This window comes from Carettochelys insculpta, chromosome 9, assembly GCF_033958435.1.
Source record: "Carettochelys insculpta isolate YL-2023 chromosome 9, ASM3395843v1, whole genome shotgun sequence".
Lineage (NCBI taxonomy): Eukaryota > Metazoa > Chordata > Testudines > Carettochelyidae > Carettochelys > Carettochelys insculpta.
In genome coordinates, this window is record NC_134145.1 from 20,005,570 (window position 1) to 20,022,461 (window position 16,892).

The window sequence follows — 16,892 nt, forward strand, 5'->3', positions numbered from 1 at the left end:
TGAGACCTCATCTGGGGTCAGTACAGTCTCAGCTGAGTGCCAGCTGGCCTTTAGCCCATGTGGTAGAGTGCACAGCTTTAGAACCTATGCTTGCAGGTTCTAGCCCTGGGGCCAGCAACCCAGATCTGTCAGCATTACAGATTCTTCAGCCTCTTCCCTGCTTAAGGCCACCCTTACAACAGCCCTGGGTAGGTATTATAGTCCTCTGCAGAGAGGCTAAATCCTTTTGAGGAGACTGCCTTATCTGGAGAGAAAGAAGAAGAGGTCAGCACAGGCTAAGAATGCTCCTCCTCCCTTAGCTGTCTGGCAGAGTCCTCTTGAAATACCTCTTGCTGCTTGTTATCTGGCTGGGGACAAGGCAGCGCCTGGTGAATAGTTGTCCCAGGACTCTCTGAGGACACAAAATAGGAACATCTCATATATGACCTAGAAACTACAGGTAGATTCCACAGCTTCAAATAAGGCCATGGGACTAATGATGGGATCAGTGACTTCCTGGCCCTCCACTTGATGGTAGTACTCCTGCCAAAGATTCTCTGGCAGAATAATAGTGTCTTAGTGGACAGTAGCAAGAGCAGCTCCATGGCTGGGAAATACAGGAGCCAATTTCTGATTCAGAGGACAACGACTCTGCTTCCCCTGACTGAGGAGGGGCTGCTCCCTACGATGTTGGAATCCGGTGTCAAGTTGGACGTAGCACCACCAATGTTGCAGGTGTCCTTTTCAACAGTGCTGAGGGATGTGACGTAGTTTGAGGCAACAGGAGTTGACATGGTGCTGGTTAACAGGTGCTGCAGCCACCCTCTCACATCTGCTGGTATCAAGTGGGCCATCTCCGGCATCACTAGGGACATCGGCATTGATGGGCTAAGCCACTCTCACTGCAGCAAAAGACGATATGGGCACTACCAAGAAAGTCTAAGGCTGATGCAGTGTTGCAGATGTAGAAGGAACTACCTCATGCTCCAGACTGGACAGTACCTATCTCAGTGCCAGAGTTAATAAAGCCAGCTTGAATAGCACGGTTTAGGTTTCAGATGTGCTTTTTTCTCTTATGCCCATGCTAGATGACTCCTTTGCCTTCCCCTCTTGGTGGTCTACTACAGCTCTTAGGCCTCTTTTTAACCACTGGGATGGCTGAGCAGTGTTGAGACTCAGGACAAAAAGGAGGTGCATTGCTTAAAGAATGCAGAGACACTCAATACTGAGTCTGAGCGACTGGACTCTGACAGAGGTCTCATGGCTGCTTCCAAGAGCAAAACTTTACCCTGGCTTCTCTATTTTTTATTGTCTGAAGTTTAAAGTCTAAAGATCATTGCCAGATCTGGACTATAAGCTTCCCCGTAACACTTCCAGCAGTTTGGTGTGGGTTGCTTCTGGACTTTGACCTAATGCAAGAGACAAGAGTGGTGAAAGGTGTCTAAAAGTGGAGGGGGGGTCACAGGTGCCAAAGCTGTGGCCCCACCTGCCTTGCTGCCCTGAGGCCCCACCCTCATGCAGCCCGTTTCTCCAAGGCTCCACCCATGCACCATCTCTTCTGCTGAGCCCACTCCTGTGCCCCTGCTCCCCCTCTCTGCCTCCTGCCCATCACTCACCCTTATGGCCAGTAAGAAGTGTAAGAGAGAGTGTGTGTGTGTGTGTGTGTGAGAGTGTGTGAGAGAGAGAGAGAGAGAGAGAGAGAGAGAGAGAAAGGATTTAGCCCCCCTGGCGCTCTCTGTTCTCGCACCCACTGGCAAGTAAGACAGGGCTTGTAGTACGGCAGCTGAACTATCCCTCAGTACTGAGTAATAACCCCTCCCCATCCCAACTGGGATCAAAAAAGAAAATTTACAATGTCTGCATGCTTAAATAAGTGCTAGCACTATACGACACCGAATTCATTTCAAGATGAAAGACTGAGACTTGTTACAGATCCCCACTCCTCAGTCATTGTGAAATAACGACATGGAAAAAGACTATCATCCAAGTAGTCCTATTAGTTTCTATACATTATCTAGTCATTAGAACCCATGTCTGGGAGTCAGTATTCACAATCTGCTGACTCCATCCCTGACTTACTAGGTGACAGTAGGCAACACACATTAAAAATACTGCTAGCTGTAAGCATGCAAGAAGAGCTGTTAAGAGACCTATTTTGGACCACTCCAGCAGAATCTAACTTCCTTTTATTAATAATCAACTTAACTATACTGCGACTCCATGCATGACATGAATGTATTTCTTCTACACAAGTGCTATTAGATACGGTATTTGTGAAGTATTTCTGCACTTATCCAATTCTGAACCCAAAACTTTTGGCTGACAGCAGTAGAAATTCTAAACTCTTTCACGGCAGGCTCAGGGCTCTTACTTCAGAAAGCCTCTTAGAATTGCTTCATAGTTTGGGTGAAACCCTCTGGGCAGGTAAGATTTATCTCACTCTTCCATGAGTCACGAAGACATTAGATATGCCGTAGGCAGCTATTGGGTAGGGAGACATTGAAGAGGAGCAGCCTAAGGAGAACACAGGAAGAAAAAGACATATGCAAGATGACCAGAGAGAAGAGCACAGTTTAAAAAAGGCTAACATAGACATATCCTGACCCCACCAGAGTTAAAAGGAGCTTTGTCAGTGATGCCCATGAAACCAGTTTTTCATGCTTTCTTCTCCCTTTCCCCATTTCTAATTATTTTAACTGAAGAGAATAAGCACCAACAAATGTACATTTTGTAACTCTGCAGATCAATTACTAGTAAGTTTTTGGAAAACAGTGATGTAAATAGACCTCCTTAAGCACAGAAATGTGTTCTGTTCTATGCAGAGGAAAATGTCATCCCCAGTCGTACAAGCAGGCCCAGGAAAGGTCCCGCTAGTGGGCTCCCACTGCAGATGCAGGGATCTGCCTATATGGGATCTGGTATGGAATGGGGTTGCATTCGCAAGTGCTATCCCACTAGGAATTTAAAGTAAGTGCACTGCTATAAGGGCCTGCTGTCACTGAAGTCAGCAACAGTTGTATCATTGGCTCCTGTCAAAACAGGATTGGCCATTAGGATACATCTCATGTGCAGAGACACTGATATAGTTCAGGCCCAGAGAGTCTCAAAATCTTTAACTACAAACATTTTCTTGATAGTGAAAAATTTCTTATTTGGATTTCAATTTCGCCCTCCTCTGTCTGGAACTCAAATACTGTACCAGTAACTGAGAACCAGAAACATTGTAAAATTATGATAAATTAAAAGTGAAATGGAACAAGTCTTCTATACCATCCAAATTGAGAGACATACAAAGAGCAAAGAAGCAGCAGAAATGCTGTGAAGTTGATTTTTTTTAAAGAAATGAGTTTTAAAAACCTGAGGCAGTAATGCTATGAAAAACTGCATTTTTAAATTATATTTTAACTCAATAGAATTCCTTTCCGTTTGAATTTCTGCTGTCTCATTTCTACATTCTGCATCACCTAGGGGCTTATGCAGGATCTGTGTGAAGTGTAAAGGAAAACTAGTAGCCCTGGGGTTCACTTTAAATGCAGCCCTGTAACTTACCTTGGTGCTCAGCACTTGTTCATTGACGAAGAGTATGCCTGAAAGTTCCCCTCGGTGCTGGGTTTATCATCATCTTATTATGATTGCTGTGCTGTGGCTGCCAAATGATTCAATGACTTTCTACAGCAGTTGCCTCCATCTGGGATGAGTACAATCTGTGACAACAGCACAGCAGCCTCAGGTAGTACATTAATATTTTTGCGCGCGCATGCACACAGAGATTTGGGACAAAGGAAGGATGGTGTAGTAGCTAAGGCAGTGGGGTAGAACTCAGAGATCTAGTTGTAAGCAATCAGGAGACAGAAGTGCGTCTTATCTTTGGGGAGCTGGGAACCTCTGAGTCCCCTATTCCAACAGGAATATGCAGCTTGTTTCTAATGTGGGCAGACTGAGATTTCACCCCTTAAAAGTGAATAATTTTTATGGATTTAAAAAAATATTATAGGTTGATCCTCTCTGGTCTGGGAAAATCCATGGTCTGGCAGAACCACAGATATGGCTGGACCAGGGAGCCCTAGCCACATAGATTACTGGGAGCTCAGCTGGTCTGACAGGCAGCCCTACAGACTGGGAGTGGAGCCACTGCCAGCCCCTGTGGCTCAGGGTGTGGAGTTGCTGCTTGGCCGCAAACGGAGCCCTGGCAGCCAGGAATGTGGAGCCATTGCCAGCCTCTGGCCAAGAGCCCTGGCTGCCAGGAGCATGGAGTTGCCACCAGTGGCCCCAGAAGGGGAGCTGCTTGGGGCAAGCAGCCCCTCTGGCTGGAGGGAGTGGCCCAGAGTGGCCTAACCTCCCCTGGTCCAACAAACTCCCTTGTACAGGAAGGCCCAGGCGCTAGACCAGGAAGGTGTAACCTGTAGTTAAAATTTCCCCCTCTGAGTGGTGTGCAACTGGACTAAGGCTACTGGGAGAATAGGAAAAATACATTATACGTACCCTTTATTAAGAGTTTTAATAACAAGTACCACAACCAATTTTTCAGTAAAATTTGTGGCATTAGCAAAACTCTTGAGGGTTTGGCTTAAAGTATTTCCCGGCACTCTGTTGGGATGATATGCCTATCACATTAGAGCTTCCAATGCTGGGGGCAGGAGTCTGCAACCTGAGGCTCCAGAGCTGCATGCAGCTCTTTTAAGCACTTATTTGTGGCTCCCAATGCTATAATTGCAAAGTGAGAAAAACCTCCTGATTATTGTAGAATAAACAGTGAACCTCTAAAAGCCCAAAAATGAACAACTCATGTCTAAATGGCACACATTATGTGATCTTGAAACATGTGATAACTCCCTCTGGTGTCCTCCAGAAAGACAGAAGGTTCGGGAGTGAAAGTCAGGAAGACAGTGGAACAAACACACACAAAGTGTGAAAAAATAGAATAAGTAAAAAGTTTGTGAAGGTCCTGCAGTAAACATGTATCACATTACAAATCATTGTGTGTGCCTTGTTCTTAAAACAGGGGTTACAAAAGTAGAGTTTGAGGTTATTTATTAAGGACCGTCTTGTATTTGCATGCATTGTGGCTCTTGGATTATTGATTTTTTTTTAACTGAATTGGAAAAAATGGATTTTCTTGCTATTTTAGTTGCTGAACCCTGACCTGGGCCAAACAAAATCTTCCAATGAGCCTGCTCATTCTGAGTGTGCCAAAAAGATATCACACTTTCATAGGATAATCAGGAAGATAAATTACAGTTTCGAATACTATTTAACCTACAGCAGAACCTCAAGGTGACAAACACCTTGAGAACGGAAGCTGTGTGTAACTCTGAAATGTTTGCAATTCTGAACAAAACATTACAGTTCTTTCAAAACTTTATAACTGAGCATTGACTTAATACAGCTTTGAAACTTTAGTATGCAATGCTTTTCCCTCCATTTTTAGTCGTTTATGTTTAAAACAGTATTGTACTGTATTTGATTTGGGGGGAAGGGGGTCTCTGCTGCTGCCTGATTGCATAATTCCATCTCCAAATGAAGTGTATGGTTGATTTGTTCAATTCGTAACTCTGCTGTTTGTAAACACCGAGGTTCTGCTATATGAAACACTTAATAAAAGGGCACCAGGGAAGCAGAAACAAGACTTAAATAAGCCTAATGGGTAAATGAAGTGTTTCTTTTTTTCCAGGAAAAAGGGTGCCAGAACAGTGCCGCCCACCCCCGTCCACAACCTGCTGCCATTCTTAAATCCCCCAACCCGCCACAGCCTTAACTGCCCTCCATCCCCCCCATGGCCCCAACCAGCCGCAGCCTTAACTGTCCCCCACACGCCCGTGGCCCCAACCCAGTGACAGGTTATAACCCTCCCCCTATGGCCCCAACCTACAGCCAGGCTTTTACTCCCTGCCCCCGCCTGCCCCAACCCATTGCCAGCCTTAACACCCCCTGCCCCCACCACCATGCATTAACCCCATGCGCCCCATGGCCCCAACCTGCTGCCAGCCTTTAAACCCGCCCAAGACACAAACCACCCCCAGCCTTTAAGCCCCCCAACTGCACTCTCCAACCCAGGATTCACTTACATTTCAAAAGGAGCACCACCTCCACCATGTTCCCTTCCGCATGGCTCCCCCCAGCCCTCCGGCTCCTCCACATACAGTGGAGCAGGCACAGCTCCCTGACCTGCCACGCTGAAAGAGCAGGCTCAGCTTAATTAGTTTAATGGCTGACACCAGCCACTAAACCAATTAAAGTGAGTCCTGCTCTTTCATCGACATGCAGGGAGCGGGAGGGAGCCAGAGGTGGAGCCGCAGCAGGAGCCGCAAGTGGCTGCTTAAAGAGCCACACGCAGCTCAGAGCTGCCCAGGCACCTTTTTAAAAATGGGAGCCCCGGAAAAAAAGCTCAGAACGCAGCTTCACTGTGTTCCACTGGGAAAAAGGCCCTGGGTAAATGTCAAGGATACCTATAGGTGTGTTTGATACCCATGTTTGGGTTTTGCAGAGATACATGAACTGAACTACATGTCTCCACCAAGATGTAAGCAAGGGTCCTTATAACTCCAAAGGTAGAATACTAAGGAAGTCAGAAGTACCTTTGAGCCAGGTGAGCTTTTTGAATCTGAGATCCACATGCAGGGCTGAATCTGGGCTGGCACAACTTTACTGATCCCAATCAAGCAGAACAGGAAAAATAAAATGGTTATACTCTTCCAAACTCTGTCCACTTGAGCTGCCACTCACCGGAACAGTGTGCAGATGTTCCAAGTGTGACCCTGCATGCTCTGCTGGGTTATAACTTGGTTTCCTCTCAGATCACATACCTATTAGGCTCTGCTAGATTAATGGGCTTCATTCTTCTTCCATTATTGAGCTGGAGGGATGACGACACCCATTTTGTTACTGGCCCTTGAAGGCTGGCACACAGATCTTCATAACATGATCTTCCCTCCTCTTCCCTACAAGCTTTGATCAACAGTGAAAGAAAACACTCAGGTTTAATTTTCGCCTCATTCGGCCACTATGTTAACACTCCTTTGAGATAAACAGTCCCAATTTGAGTTTCCCTTTGACTTGTTAATTCAGGCTCTCTGAGGTCTTTATCTGCTACATTTTGAAGGGTTCTTTGTTTTTGTAAACACTGGGGGAAAAAGCTTTTTCTAAATCGAAAAAGCTAAAATTTGGAACATAAGCTTACAGCTGGAAGTAACACTGCACGTACACAGCCGCCTACTCCCTTAAATTTAGCATTCTTTTCCCTCTTAAATTATGTCTAGCTTGTTATTCTCCCAAGAACATTGCTTTTGTCAGTACAGGATGAACCTCTCTTGTCCAACGCCCTTGGGAACTGACCAGCGCTGAACAAGAGAAGTTGCTGGACCATGGGAGTCAATATTGTCTAGCAGCATTATCAACACTTCCACTGCTTATCAGGCTTTTCATCTCAGAAAACATCTAATGGCAAATTACAGCTAAATAACAGCATAGAACACTGACAGCCAGGACTGGTGGCTGTCAACAAACTTTATGGGACCATGGGAAACTTGGCCACACCATAATAAGTGGTCATTCAGCTACCTAAAATCATGCTGGATTACAAATGTTGCCATTTGAGAGTGCCAGACTAGAGAGTTTCAACCTGTATTTGACACCATTGTACTGACAACCTGATTCAAACCCTCAGATGACTGACATTTGTATAGTTCCCCAGGCTCTGTACATTGGGATGTGAATTGAACTACAATGACAAGCTGAAATGGTATACAAAGCAGTGATAGTTTTAATAAAGTGTTTCATATCCATGATACTGAACATGCTAGCTATCCGACAAATTCCCTTGGTTAACAGTTTTTTCCTCTCCTTGCTATAAGAAGCGCTCTGCCACACAAAGACCACACTGAACTACTTGAAGAGGTTCACTGATGAATGATAAAAGCTTATTAGAGAAAACAAAAGAATTTCATATAGCCATTTGTAAGTTAAAGGCAAATCATTGCAACAACTTTCATGTCAATCTGAAGTTACAAAACAATGACAATACAAAACAACACAGTATTGAAACAATCAAATTAGTAAACCCAGAAAGGGAAAACCAAGAAAACAGACCTCTTAGTTTAAGAAAAAGATTCGTGAGCTACTTTCTAATATCAGGTTCATTTTACATCACAAAGATTTTACATTTGAGGTATCTGCACTCAGAGCACCAAGTTGCAATATTATGATACATTTATTCTGGTTAGCTAGCCTGGCTGAAAATCATTCTGAAACCTCCAATATCCCAACAGCTATGAATTTGGGGTAGTTTTGTTTTCATTATTTCATCTCACTAACTAGAAAGTCCAGATAGCTTCATAATTCTTCCCAGATTAGCACGACTCATTCTCTTCACAAGTTAATCACACAAAAAGTCTACCTTATACTGCATTGTGTATACTTAGAGTAATATTATAACAACATAAGTAGCTGTTTGAACCTTCAGATGATGCTACATATTGTGTTTAAAATACAATACACAAAATTTATGTAAAAACCTATACAACAAAATCATCAGAAGCAGTCAGTTGTATTTCATTGTTTTAGTTATATTTTCCCATGTGTTTTAGGCTAAAAGTTATAAGGCATCTGAAAGAACTTGGCACACTATTTCCTCTATTTCCAACATAACATTTGTGGTTAAAGGGACAATCATGTACCAGTAAAACTCTTTTGCTATTTAAATGCATATATATATATATATATATATATATATATATATATATATAAAAGAATTAAACAGCTGTTGCCATAAATTTGTCCTGGTTTTGTACAGATGTCAAAAAGGTATGAAAAAAGTAGAAAAATATACTTGCAGTTAAACAGGGCTGAATAGAAAACTATTAATTCTTCTTTTTAAAAACAGACATACATTGTGGCACTACGAACATTTAGAATCCTAACATTTATGAATATGTTTTCAAACAGTTACAAATACAGTATGCTAGTCACCTCACTTCTCATCATACTCCCAACTGAAGTCAATGGCAAAATTCTCATTGTCTTCAACAGTAATTGAGTAATGCCCCAGTCATTTATGACAATATTTCTAGTAGCAACAGTGTTATGGCAACGTGCTTGTGAAAAATACTTTAAAATATATCATTTACATATTTTGATTCAATAAGTTAAAGAAACCACAATCACGGCACCTAGAACTCCAGTTTTAAGAACATGGTATACATTTGATAAGGAAGTAGTAACTGGACAAACTGGATTCATGGATTCCAGTTAAAAGAAAATCTATGTAAAAAAAGCCTCATTTAAATTCATTTCTCAAATTAATGCAGCGTCAGTAGGCATAAACCAAGCATGTAAAGTTGTAATTTAGCTGAATATGGGCTAACCCAACAATAGTAAGAAGGATCATAAACCAATAGCTCTGAAATAGCCAAAGTTCTAGGTATTGAAATGACCTTTGTAGCTCTTTATTTGTATGTTTTACATTTTCAAATATTCTTTTGGGTTTAAATAGATCAAACATTTAGCCACAAATTCCTAGTAATATGGCAATAATAGGTCAATAAAAGGGCAGTATTTGGGCTGTACTTTTTTAAAAATATCAAGATATTACTGAACAGAAGAAATACTGCTTGATTGCTTCTAATAGCTCTGTTCTGAAAGTATGTGGATAAGTTAATTGCTATTTTTAACAAGATGCCTTATAAAATGATAGACAAATATGGAAAATAAAATCATAGTGAAAATATAGATTGTTTTGAAGTTGTTACTAGAAAAATATTCTAATTATAAAAATAATAGGAATGTCATCACAGAAGAATCAGTACATTTACTTTTCTTACCAGAAGTCTCAAATTTAGATTTTTTTTAAAGGAGGTTTGTTAAAAACCATATAATTTCTGAATGTATTAGCATCATTGTTTATACAATTTAATACAGAATTAAACAAATATGCAACATGAAACAGTAAATTACAAGTGGTTAATAAGATATGTAAATATTACAATATCAGGCATTGTACAGATGGCTATACAGAAACACAACAAAACCCCACACGGGTAGCCTAAAAGTCAGTATTGTTTTCTTTCCATTCATTTATTCCATCAATACATGACTTATTATTAAGCTATTTGCACATCAGTGATATTCTGGAAAAGACTTCCAATTACATTTGCTTGATCATAATCTGGTTAGGATTTAATTTGTTTTTCCTTAAAAAAGGTTAATTCAGTCATTAAGAGAGCCAAATCCAAGATCACTGCACAAAACTTAAGTGAGACTTACACACGTGACCTGGATGAGGGTGGTGGCTCTGGCAACTCTGGTGAGTCACCACCATTGATTTAGAATGTGGAGTAGCTGGGGCTGCCTGGCTCTGGGGGAGGGAAAGGGCATTTATTTAGAGTGATGGGGGGCTGTGCAAATATGGAAGGATGACAACCTTGATCTTTGAATTCCTATTGGACACTGTTGTTCTAGAATGTTTGAGACTACTGTAGCACAAATCATGAAGCTATGTGGATCATAATTTGAGGAGAAAATTGAGAGGGACAGAACGAAAGGACTAAATTTTTCCTCTATTGAAGTTTCTCAAAAATAAAAAATTGCAGAAATCATAAGAAATATGATTCTTGACACAAAAACAGATTTTTCACTTTTCAAAACAATTAAGACACAACTGAAGGTAAGGGCATGAAACTCTGGAGCTTATTGATAATTGCAGCAGTTGTTTGAAAGGAATCTTTTTTCAGAGAATGCACTTTGGAATGCATATACACACAGATATTAAGAACACACACACACTAATTGAATGAAATACACTATTATTTAAAAAAAACTCCTGAAGTACACTAATCTTCAGAGTCAAATTACTCGTCTATCTTCCGTATCTGTAAGTGAAGCTTAGGCAATTTTGGTCTTGATAGTGTAACCTAATGCCTTAAATTGAAATGCAGATACTACATGTTTAAGGGGAAATAAAAAATCCACCTTAACCTCATGCAACCTTTTCTCCCTTATGGCTGTTTTCACATACAGTGCTGCAGTGAATCACTGTAGCAAAGACCCTCGTAAGCTGATAAGAGCATCTCCCATGTGCTGTCTCCCAGGGGTTAGGTTGGTATTACTATGTCACTCAGAAGCATGGATTTTTCACAATCTGAGTGACACCATTACATTGCAATAGCTCCATAGAGTAGATCTTGCCTTGAGACTTACCAGCTGCATGCCCAAAGACCCCATTCTACTTATAAGATGGACAGATTTAGTTTATAATCTTCCTTCCCAGTAAGGATGCCATAGAGAAAAAATGTAAAAGGCTTAAAAATTCATTTACATACATAGTAAATACAATGTTGTTTTACACAGTTGATCCCAGTGACGACCATAAGGTTATTTCTGTAAGAATTTGCTTGTCATTTGTTTTGCTTCGGAGGCGCTTACTGCTCTGCTATAATAAAATGCATGTTTTTTTATCCTTGAAAGGGTTTTCAGAAGTGGGTATGCCCATTAGTAAAGGATCTTTCTTGGCATGTTCTTCACAATAGAACATGAGATCTGCTGACGCTTTGGACACCTGACCAAAAACACAAAAAACAAAAAAGACACAAAATGGTAAATATTCCCAAATCATTTGCAACAGGATGGAATGGGCTCAGTGATGCATCCATGGCTGCAGTGATTTAATTCTGCATATGGAACAAAGTTTGAGAAATTTACACAATCTTTGGGTCCAGAGCTAAAGCAACTGAGCAAAGGCCAAAGGTTTCTGGGTTATGCTTCTTGGACAGTCTTGGTGAGGGGGAAAAACAGTAAGCAAAAACAAGGATAAGCCAGGATGCTATTTCTTCAGCAATACTATGGGAGGATAGCTATGAGTTCCTTTACTTTCTTCTGAGACAAACGGCATGTTTAGAACAATACAGCAGGTTTCTGATAAGATTTTATATCACTGAGGGGCAACCTTAGGCTAGCAAGTGGGCTGTACGAGTGACGTTCTTCATTTCAGCGAGCTGCAAGATTGTCTTCATCAAAACAATCTCCTGGGATAAGGTCGTTTTGCTAACTGTGCTTGTGTACCTAGAATTTGCAGGGTGTGCTGACTGAATCATATCATAACTCTCACAATGGTGTGTGCAAACAGCATACACTTCAATTTACATGCCTCTGCTTTAAGTGCGTGTCGCATTTATAATACTGGTAGGAAAAAACTATGCAGATGAAAACCAGCAGAATCTGGCTACTTTATGTATGAACAACAACAAACAAAATGTCTTGTGGGACACACAGGACCCAGACGAGCTGCATGTGGCCCTCATGCAACAGGCTGTCCACCACTGTTTTATATCTTTAGACACTATTGTTAAAAATCACTGAAGCGTCATCAATTCACTTGCAATTTCTAGGAAACTATCATATTTTTTGCAAGACACAGCATGGTCCTATTCCATAGCTGATTGTAAGAAAATCACTTCTCTCCAGTGAATTAACCAGTCTGCTTACCTTTGGACAGCTGTTATACTGCAGAGAAATACTAATAAAATTGAGAATGAAGGGATGTAATGGCATGGTTAGAACAACTACAACCCCCAAGCTCCTTCCCAAAATCTTAGTAGGTGAGATTTTAGCTTAGTCAAATTCCTTAGTCATTGCGTGGGGTAGGAGAGAAACATGGAGGAGTTTTGGCTCTTCGTCCACCCTAATTTAAGTGCACCCTGTCTCAACTCTCTGCCCTTTATCATGAGGGCTATGAACGCTTCAGCTACCTGCAGAGAGGCATAAAATTTAAACATACAAAACTAACAAGCTCAACTGAGGGAAAAAACATGCTATACATCATATTCCCTCTTCTACCCACTACGTCTGTGTTATAGATTTAGGACTATAAACTCAGAGTAGCAAGGAGTTTGTCTTCTAACGTGTCCGTGAAGTGTTTGTCATATTGTTGGTACGTTTTTTTAATAATAACCATAAGGAATTGGTGAAATTTGGTACCACAGATGAATAAAACTACCACACTCAAAGATAACTCAAGTAATGTACACTGTACAGTAACCTCACAAGTTACGCAGGGGTTGGGTTTCTGCAACCCCCACGTAACTCAAATTTCCATACAAGTCAAGAGGAGTTGGGAACCAGGCTACAGCCTGGTTCCCAGCTCCCCTGAGCTTGCAGGAGCCAGGAAACTGACCAGCCCAGAAGCACTAGTCAGTTTCCTGGCTCCCAGAGTGGCAGGGAGCTGGGAACCAGGAGGTAGACTGGTTCCCTTCTCCCCAACACTTGTCACTTACAGAACCCAGGAAACTTACCAGCTGTTTCCGTTTCCCAGGTCCCACAAGTGGTGAGGAGCTAGGAACCAGGCAGCAGCCTGGCTCCCGGCTCCCCACTGCTTGCAGAGAGGAGAAGCTCACCAGAGCAGCAGCCTTGTTCAGTTTCCTGGCTCCAATCTGTGGAGGAGAGCCATGAACCAGGGGCAGCTTGGCTCCCAGCTCCCCTCCACTCCTAGGAGCCAGGAAACTAACCAGGGCTGCTACCCTACTCAGTTTCCCAGCTGTGCACGTGGAGGGGAGCCAGGCTGCCCCTGGTTCCCAGCTCCCCGCCACTCCGGGGACTGGGAAACTGCTCCTGTCGGGGCAGCAGCCACAAGTCAGGCTGCTGTCCCTGACATGACTAGGGAAACCGCTCCTACCAGGGGTGGCAAGAATCAGGCTACTGCCCCTGACAGGAGCGGTTTCCCCACCTGTGGCAGGAGCAGTTTCCCAAGACACATGCAGTCACGTCAGCCCAAGACACGCACAACTTGATTGTGCATGTCTCGAGGGTTTACGGTATTATAATAATAATTAATAAAACAAATCAAGTACATATATATTGGGAGTTTACTACAATATACCTGCTATATTTCACATAGCTCATATAAAGAAGAGAAAGATTGTTAAGAATGTGTTTCTCACCTTTATTCTTTCAATAGAAGCTTCTATTCTTAACTGCTGTACAGTTCTTCTTGCCTGAGTTATATTGTTTGTTGTGCTAGTAGTTTTGCTAGACATTTTCAAAGAAATTTCTCAAACTCTGTTAAGAAAAACAATTGATTATTTTTCTAAAATAATTGCCTTCCAGTATAGAAGTAATGTCATATGTTGAAAAAAGGATTTTTATTCTTTTATGTAAAGGGTTAACAGTTTAGCTATTGTACAGAGAAAATATTAACAAGAAAAAAGTGCATAACACAACTGAAACTTTGTCTTTTTTTTTCTAATTCCAAGCCTATTAATATGAATACAACCTCTATTACAGTAAAACTGTTCATATCTGGCAGCCTTAGGACCAGGAGATTGCTGAATAGTCAAATATTCTGGATAACAAAGAGGTATACCTAGCAATGCATAACTAAAGAAAAAAAGATTAGATATTATGAAAAAATATATGCAGAATAATTTATTTACCAACAATAAATGTTGTACACTCAACATACTGTATTTGCTGTATTTATTTGTATTTACTTTCCCTATACTGTACTTATAGCAAATATAACTAAAATTTGTTTATGGCTAAAATGCTGCTTATTTGAGAGTTCTGGAAGGTAGCATGCCATATATGAAAGAGTTTACTGTAATTGTTCCTCCATTTGCACTCTCCCCACAGCTTTTTTATTAACCTGCTTATTCCTTTAAAATTGAAGACATTAATAAAAGTATTCCTATGGTCGTTTTTAAAACATGCATCTGCACAGTAAATTATGGAAAGCTCTCTACCATTAGATACAAGTTGAACTCCTCTAATACAGAACTCTCTCATCCAGAAGCATTCATAATTCAGCATTTTAGTTAGCCAGAAGACCACTTATGGATGTAGCCAAGTTTCCCACGGTCTCATAAAGTATGTTTCCAGCCACCAGTCCTGGCTCTCTGTCTTCTGTGCGTTATTTAGCTGTTGTTTACCCATAAATGTCTTATTAGAGCCCAGTAAGCAGTGAAATTGTTGATAACGACTTCCTGTGGTCCAACAAATTCTCTTGTTCAGCACCGGTCAGGTCCTGATGGTGCCGGATGAAAGAGGTTCAACCTGTACTAACTTTAGAGCCACATACACCTCTCCAAGGCTAGAGTCTTATTACTGATTATTATGGGATGAACTTTGCCTCTTGGCACAGCCCCAGGCAAGAGGAAGTTGTAGAATCTACACTTTGCCGGGAGAAAGTGTATCTGAGATACACTCACTTGTTCTCCTGTTGGCCTCCTCGGTCTATTGGAGGTGAAGGAATATTTCAAATATTCAGTTCTGACACAGCACAGAATCCTCTCCCCAGGCAGATCTGTGGGGCAGAGAGAAAAAAAAAAGGGAACGGAGATACACTCATTAGGAGAGGGAATAATGTCAGGTGTGCATCTCCTGCTCTCTTCCCTCTGCTCTCTCCTTTGCCACACATCCAGATAAGGTTATGCTTGTATTTTGTGGAGACTGAAGAACAATCTTCTGTTCCTTCACAGGAATCAAACACAACAGCTGCCAAAGTCTACAGAAATATTCCCACCCCAACACATGTACTGCATCTAACAAGATGTGTTTCTGGGAAAAAGAGTGAGCAGCTTTGGGACGCTGATCAAACTTTTCTTTTGAGGATGAGAATTCAAAGCAGCATTCATGCCACACAGTTTTATTGTGCTGCACTTGGACACCATCCAATGAGCAGCGAGGACACTACCCATTGTTTTCAGTTAGTGACTGATCTCAGCAGCACATGACTGCAGTTTGATCAAAGCTTTTGGACATTGCCTCTATGGTGTGTAACGTTAGCCTCTGTGAAGGCATTTGGATAATTTGAGTGCAGCTTTGGATTCACAGACAGTTCAAGCCTGTGACTATACTAGCACCAGAAAAGCAGAGTATCCCATCGAATCATGCACAAAGACCAAATTTGTATCAGTATCACAATCAAATCATAAAAAGTGGCTAATGAGAATCTTGGATAAGGCCACACTTCAACAACCATGAGAGCAAATCTGAGATGATAATGACAGTGAATTCAACTCAGATAATGAAGGAGAAAAGAAGAAAAAGAGAACTGCTATCTACATCAAAACTGCAGCAAAAGTCAATAATTAAAAAGAGTTAAGCATGATGATTTGCTCAGACTGGTGTTGTCATCTGGCAGGTATAATAATGATCTCTTTATTGCAAAGACCCATTAAAAATTCCTCTCATGTGCACAGATGTTTATTTCATTATGTCTGTTCAAAGTACATTACTCTGCCAACTTGTACACCATTCACATATCCGTATCTATCAGATCACAGAGTGGCCTCTGAAAGATGTGTAATAAACTCGTTCTAAGGACATCTCATTTGATCAAGACCCTTTCAGTCTGTTACACAGGCCTGGAGGACTACAGGATTGCTGAGGACTTCACTACCCATATATTGTCTTTTTTCCCCCTAAGTCTTGCTGAAGCATAATCTTCGCACTGTGTTCTTTCCCTGCACCTTTGACTTGCTATGATTTCCTTATTACAATAATAGTACAATACAGGTGCAAAACACTGGGCCAATTAAGTAGCACATGAATAGCCACGGATGGATAAGGGCACGCTAAAAAACAGATGGATCTAGGTTAGATAAGGGTACTTTAAAAAGATCAATTAAGATGGGTCAAGGAGTTAGCCTATTTTACAATGAATGTAATCACCACTCAGGCTGAAGTCTCAGTTTCTAAACAGAACATTGTGAGTCTCTGCTAAAGGTAGAAAGGGCTCTGCTGAAACTCAGAGCAATGGAAGACAATCTTTATGTACATATACATCCTTGATGTGCATCTGCAGTTCTTATTGAAAATTCTAGCCTAGAATGACTTGTTCAAGACCTTAAAGTGAGTTACTGAATAATCTGGGGGAAAAAATCCCCGTGGCTTAATTCTCCCAGCACTGACCACAATTCTGCTGCACT

At 41.4% G+C, this 16,892-nt stretch overlaps 1 protein-coding gene and 1 long non-coding RNA gene across 5 annotated transcripts in view; both read right to left on the bottom strand.

Annotated features, from left to right (window-relative positions):
• Window positions 1–1,349: 1,349 nt before the first annotated feature.
• Window positions 1,350–4,083, bottom strand: LOC142017842 (uncharacterized). Its single transcript, XR_012646603.1, has 3 exons — window positions 3,529–4,083; window positions 2,351–2,493; window positions 1,350–1,388 (listed from the first exon to the last, which is right to left on the bottom strand). It is a non-coding gene; the product is annotated as an uncharacterized LOC142017842 (long non-coding RNA).
• A 3,638-nt stretch (window positions 4,084–7,721) lies between these two features.
• Window positions 7,722–16,892, bottom strand: part of GNG12 (G protein subunit gamma 12) — a 63,834-nt gene continuing 54,663 nt past the window's right edge. For 2 of the 4 annotated variants that reach the window (XM_075003147.1, XM_075003146.1), the window contains 3 exons: window positions 15,171–15,265; window positions 13,905–14,022; window positions 7,722–11,527 (listed from right to left, as the gene is read on the bottom strand). In XM_075003147.1, coding sequence (XP_074859248.1) covers window positions 11,402–11,527; window positions 13,905–14,000 — 222 coding nt within the window. In that variant the 5' untranslated portion in view covers window positions 14,001–14,022; window positions 15,171–15,265 and the 3' untranslated portion in view covers window positions 7,722–11,401. The remainder of the gene's footprint in view (window positions 11,528–13,904; window positions 14,023–15,170; window positions 15,266–16,892) is intronic. The other 2 variants (XM_075003148.1, XM_075003145.1) reach the window with 1 other exon arrangement.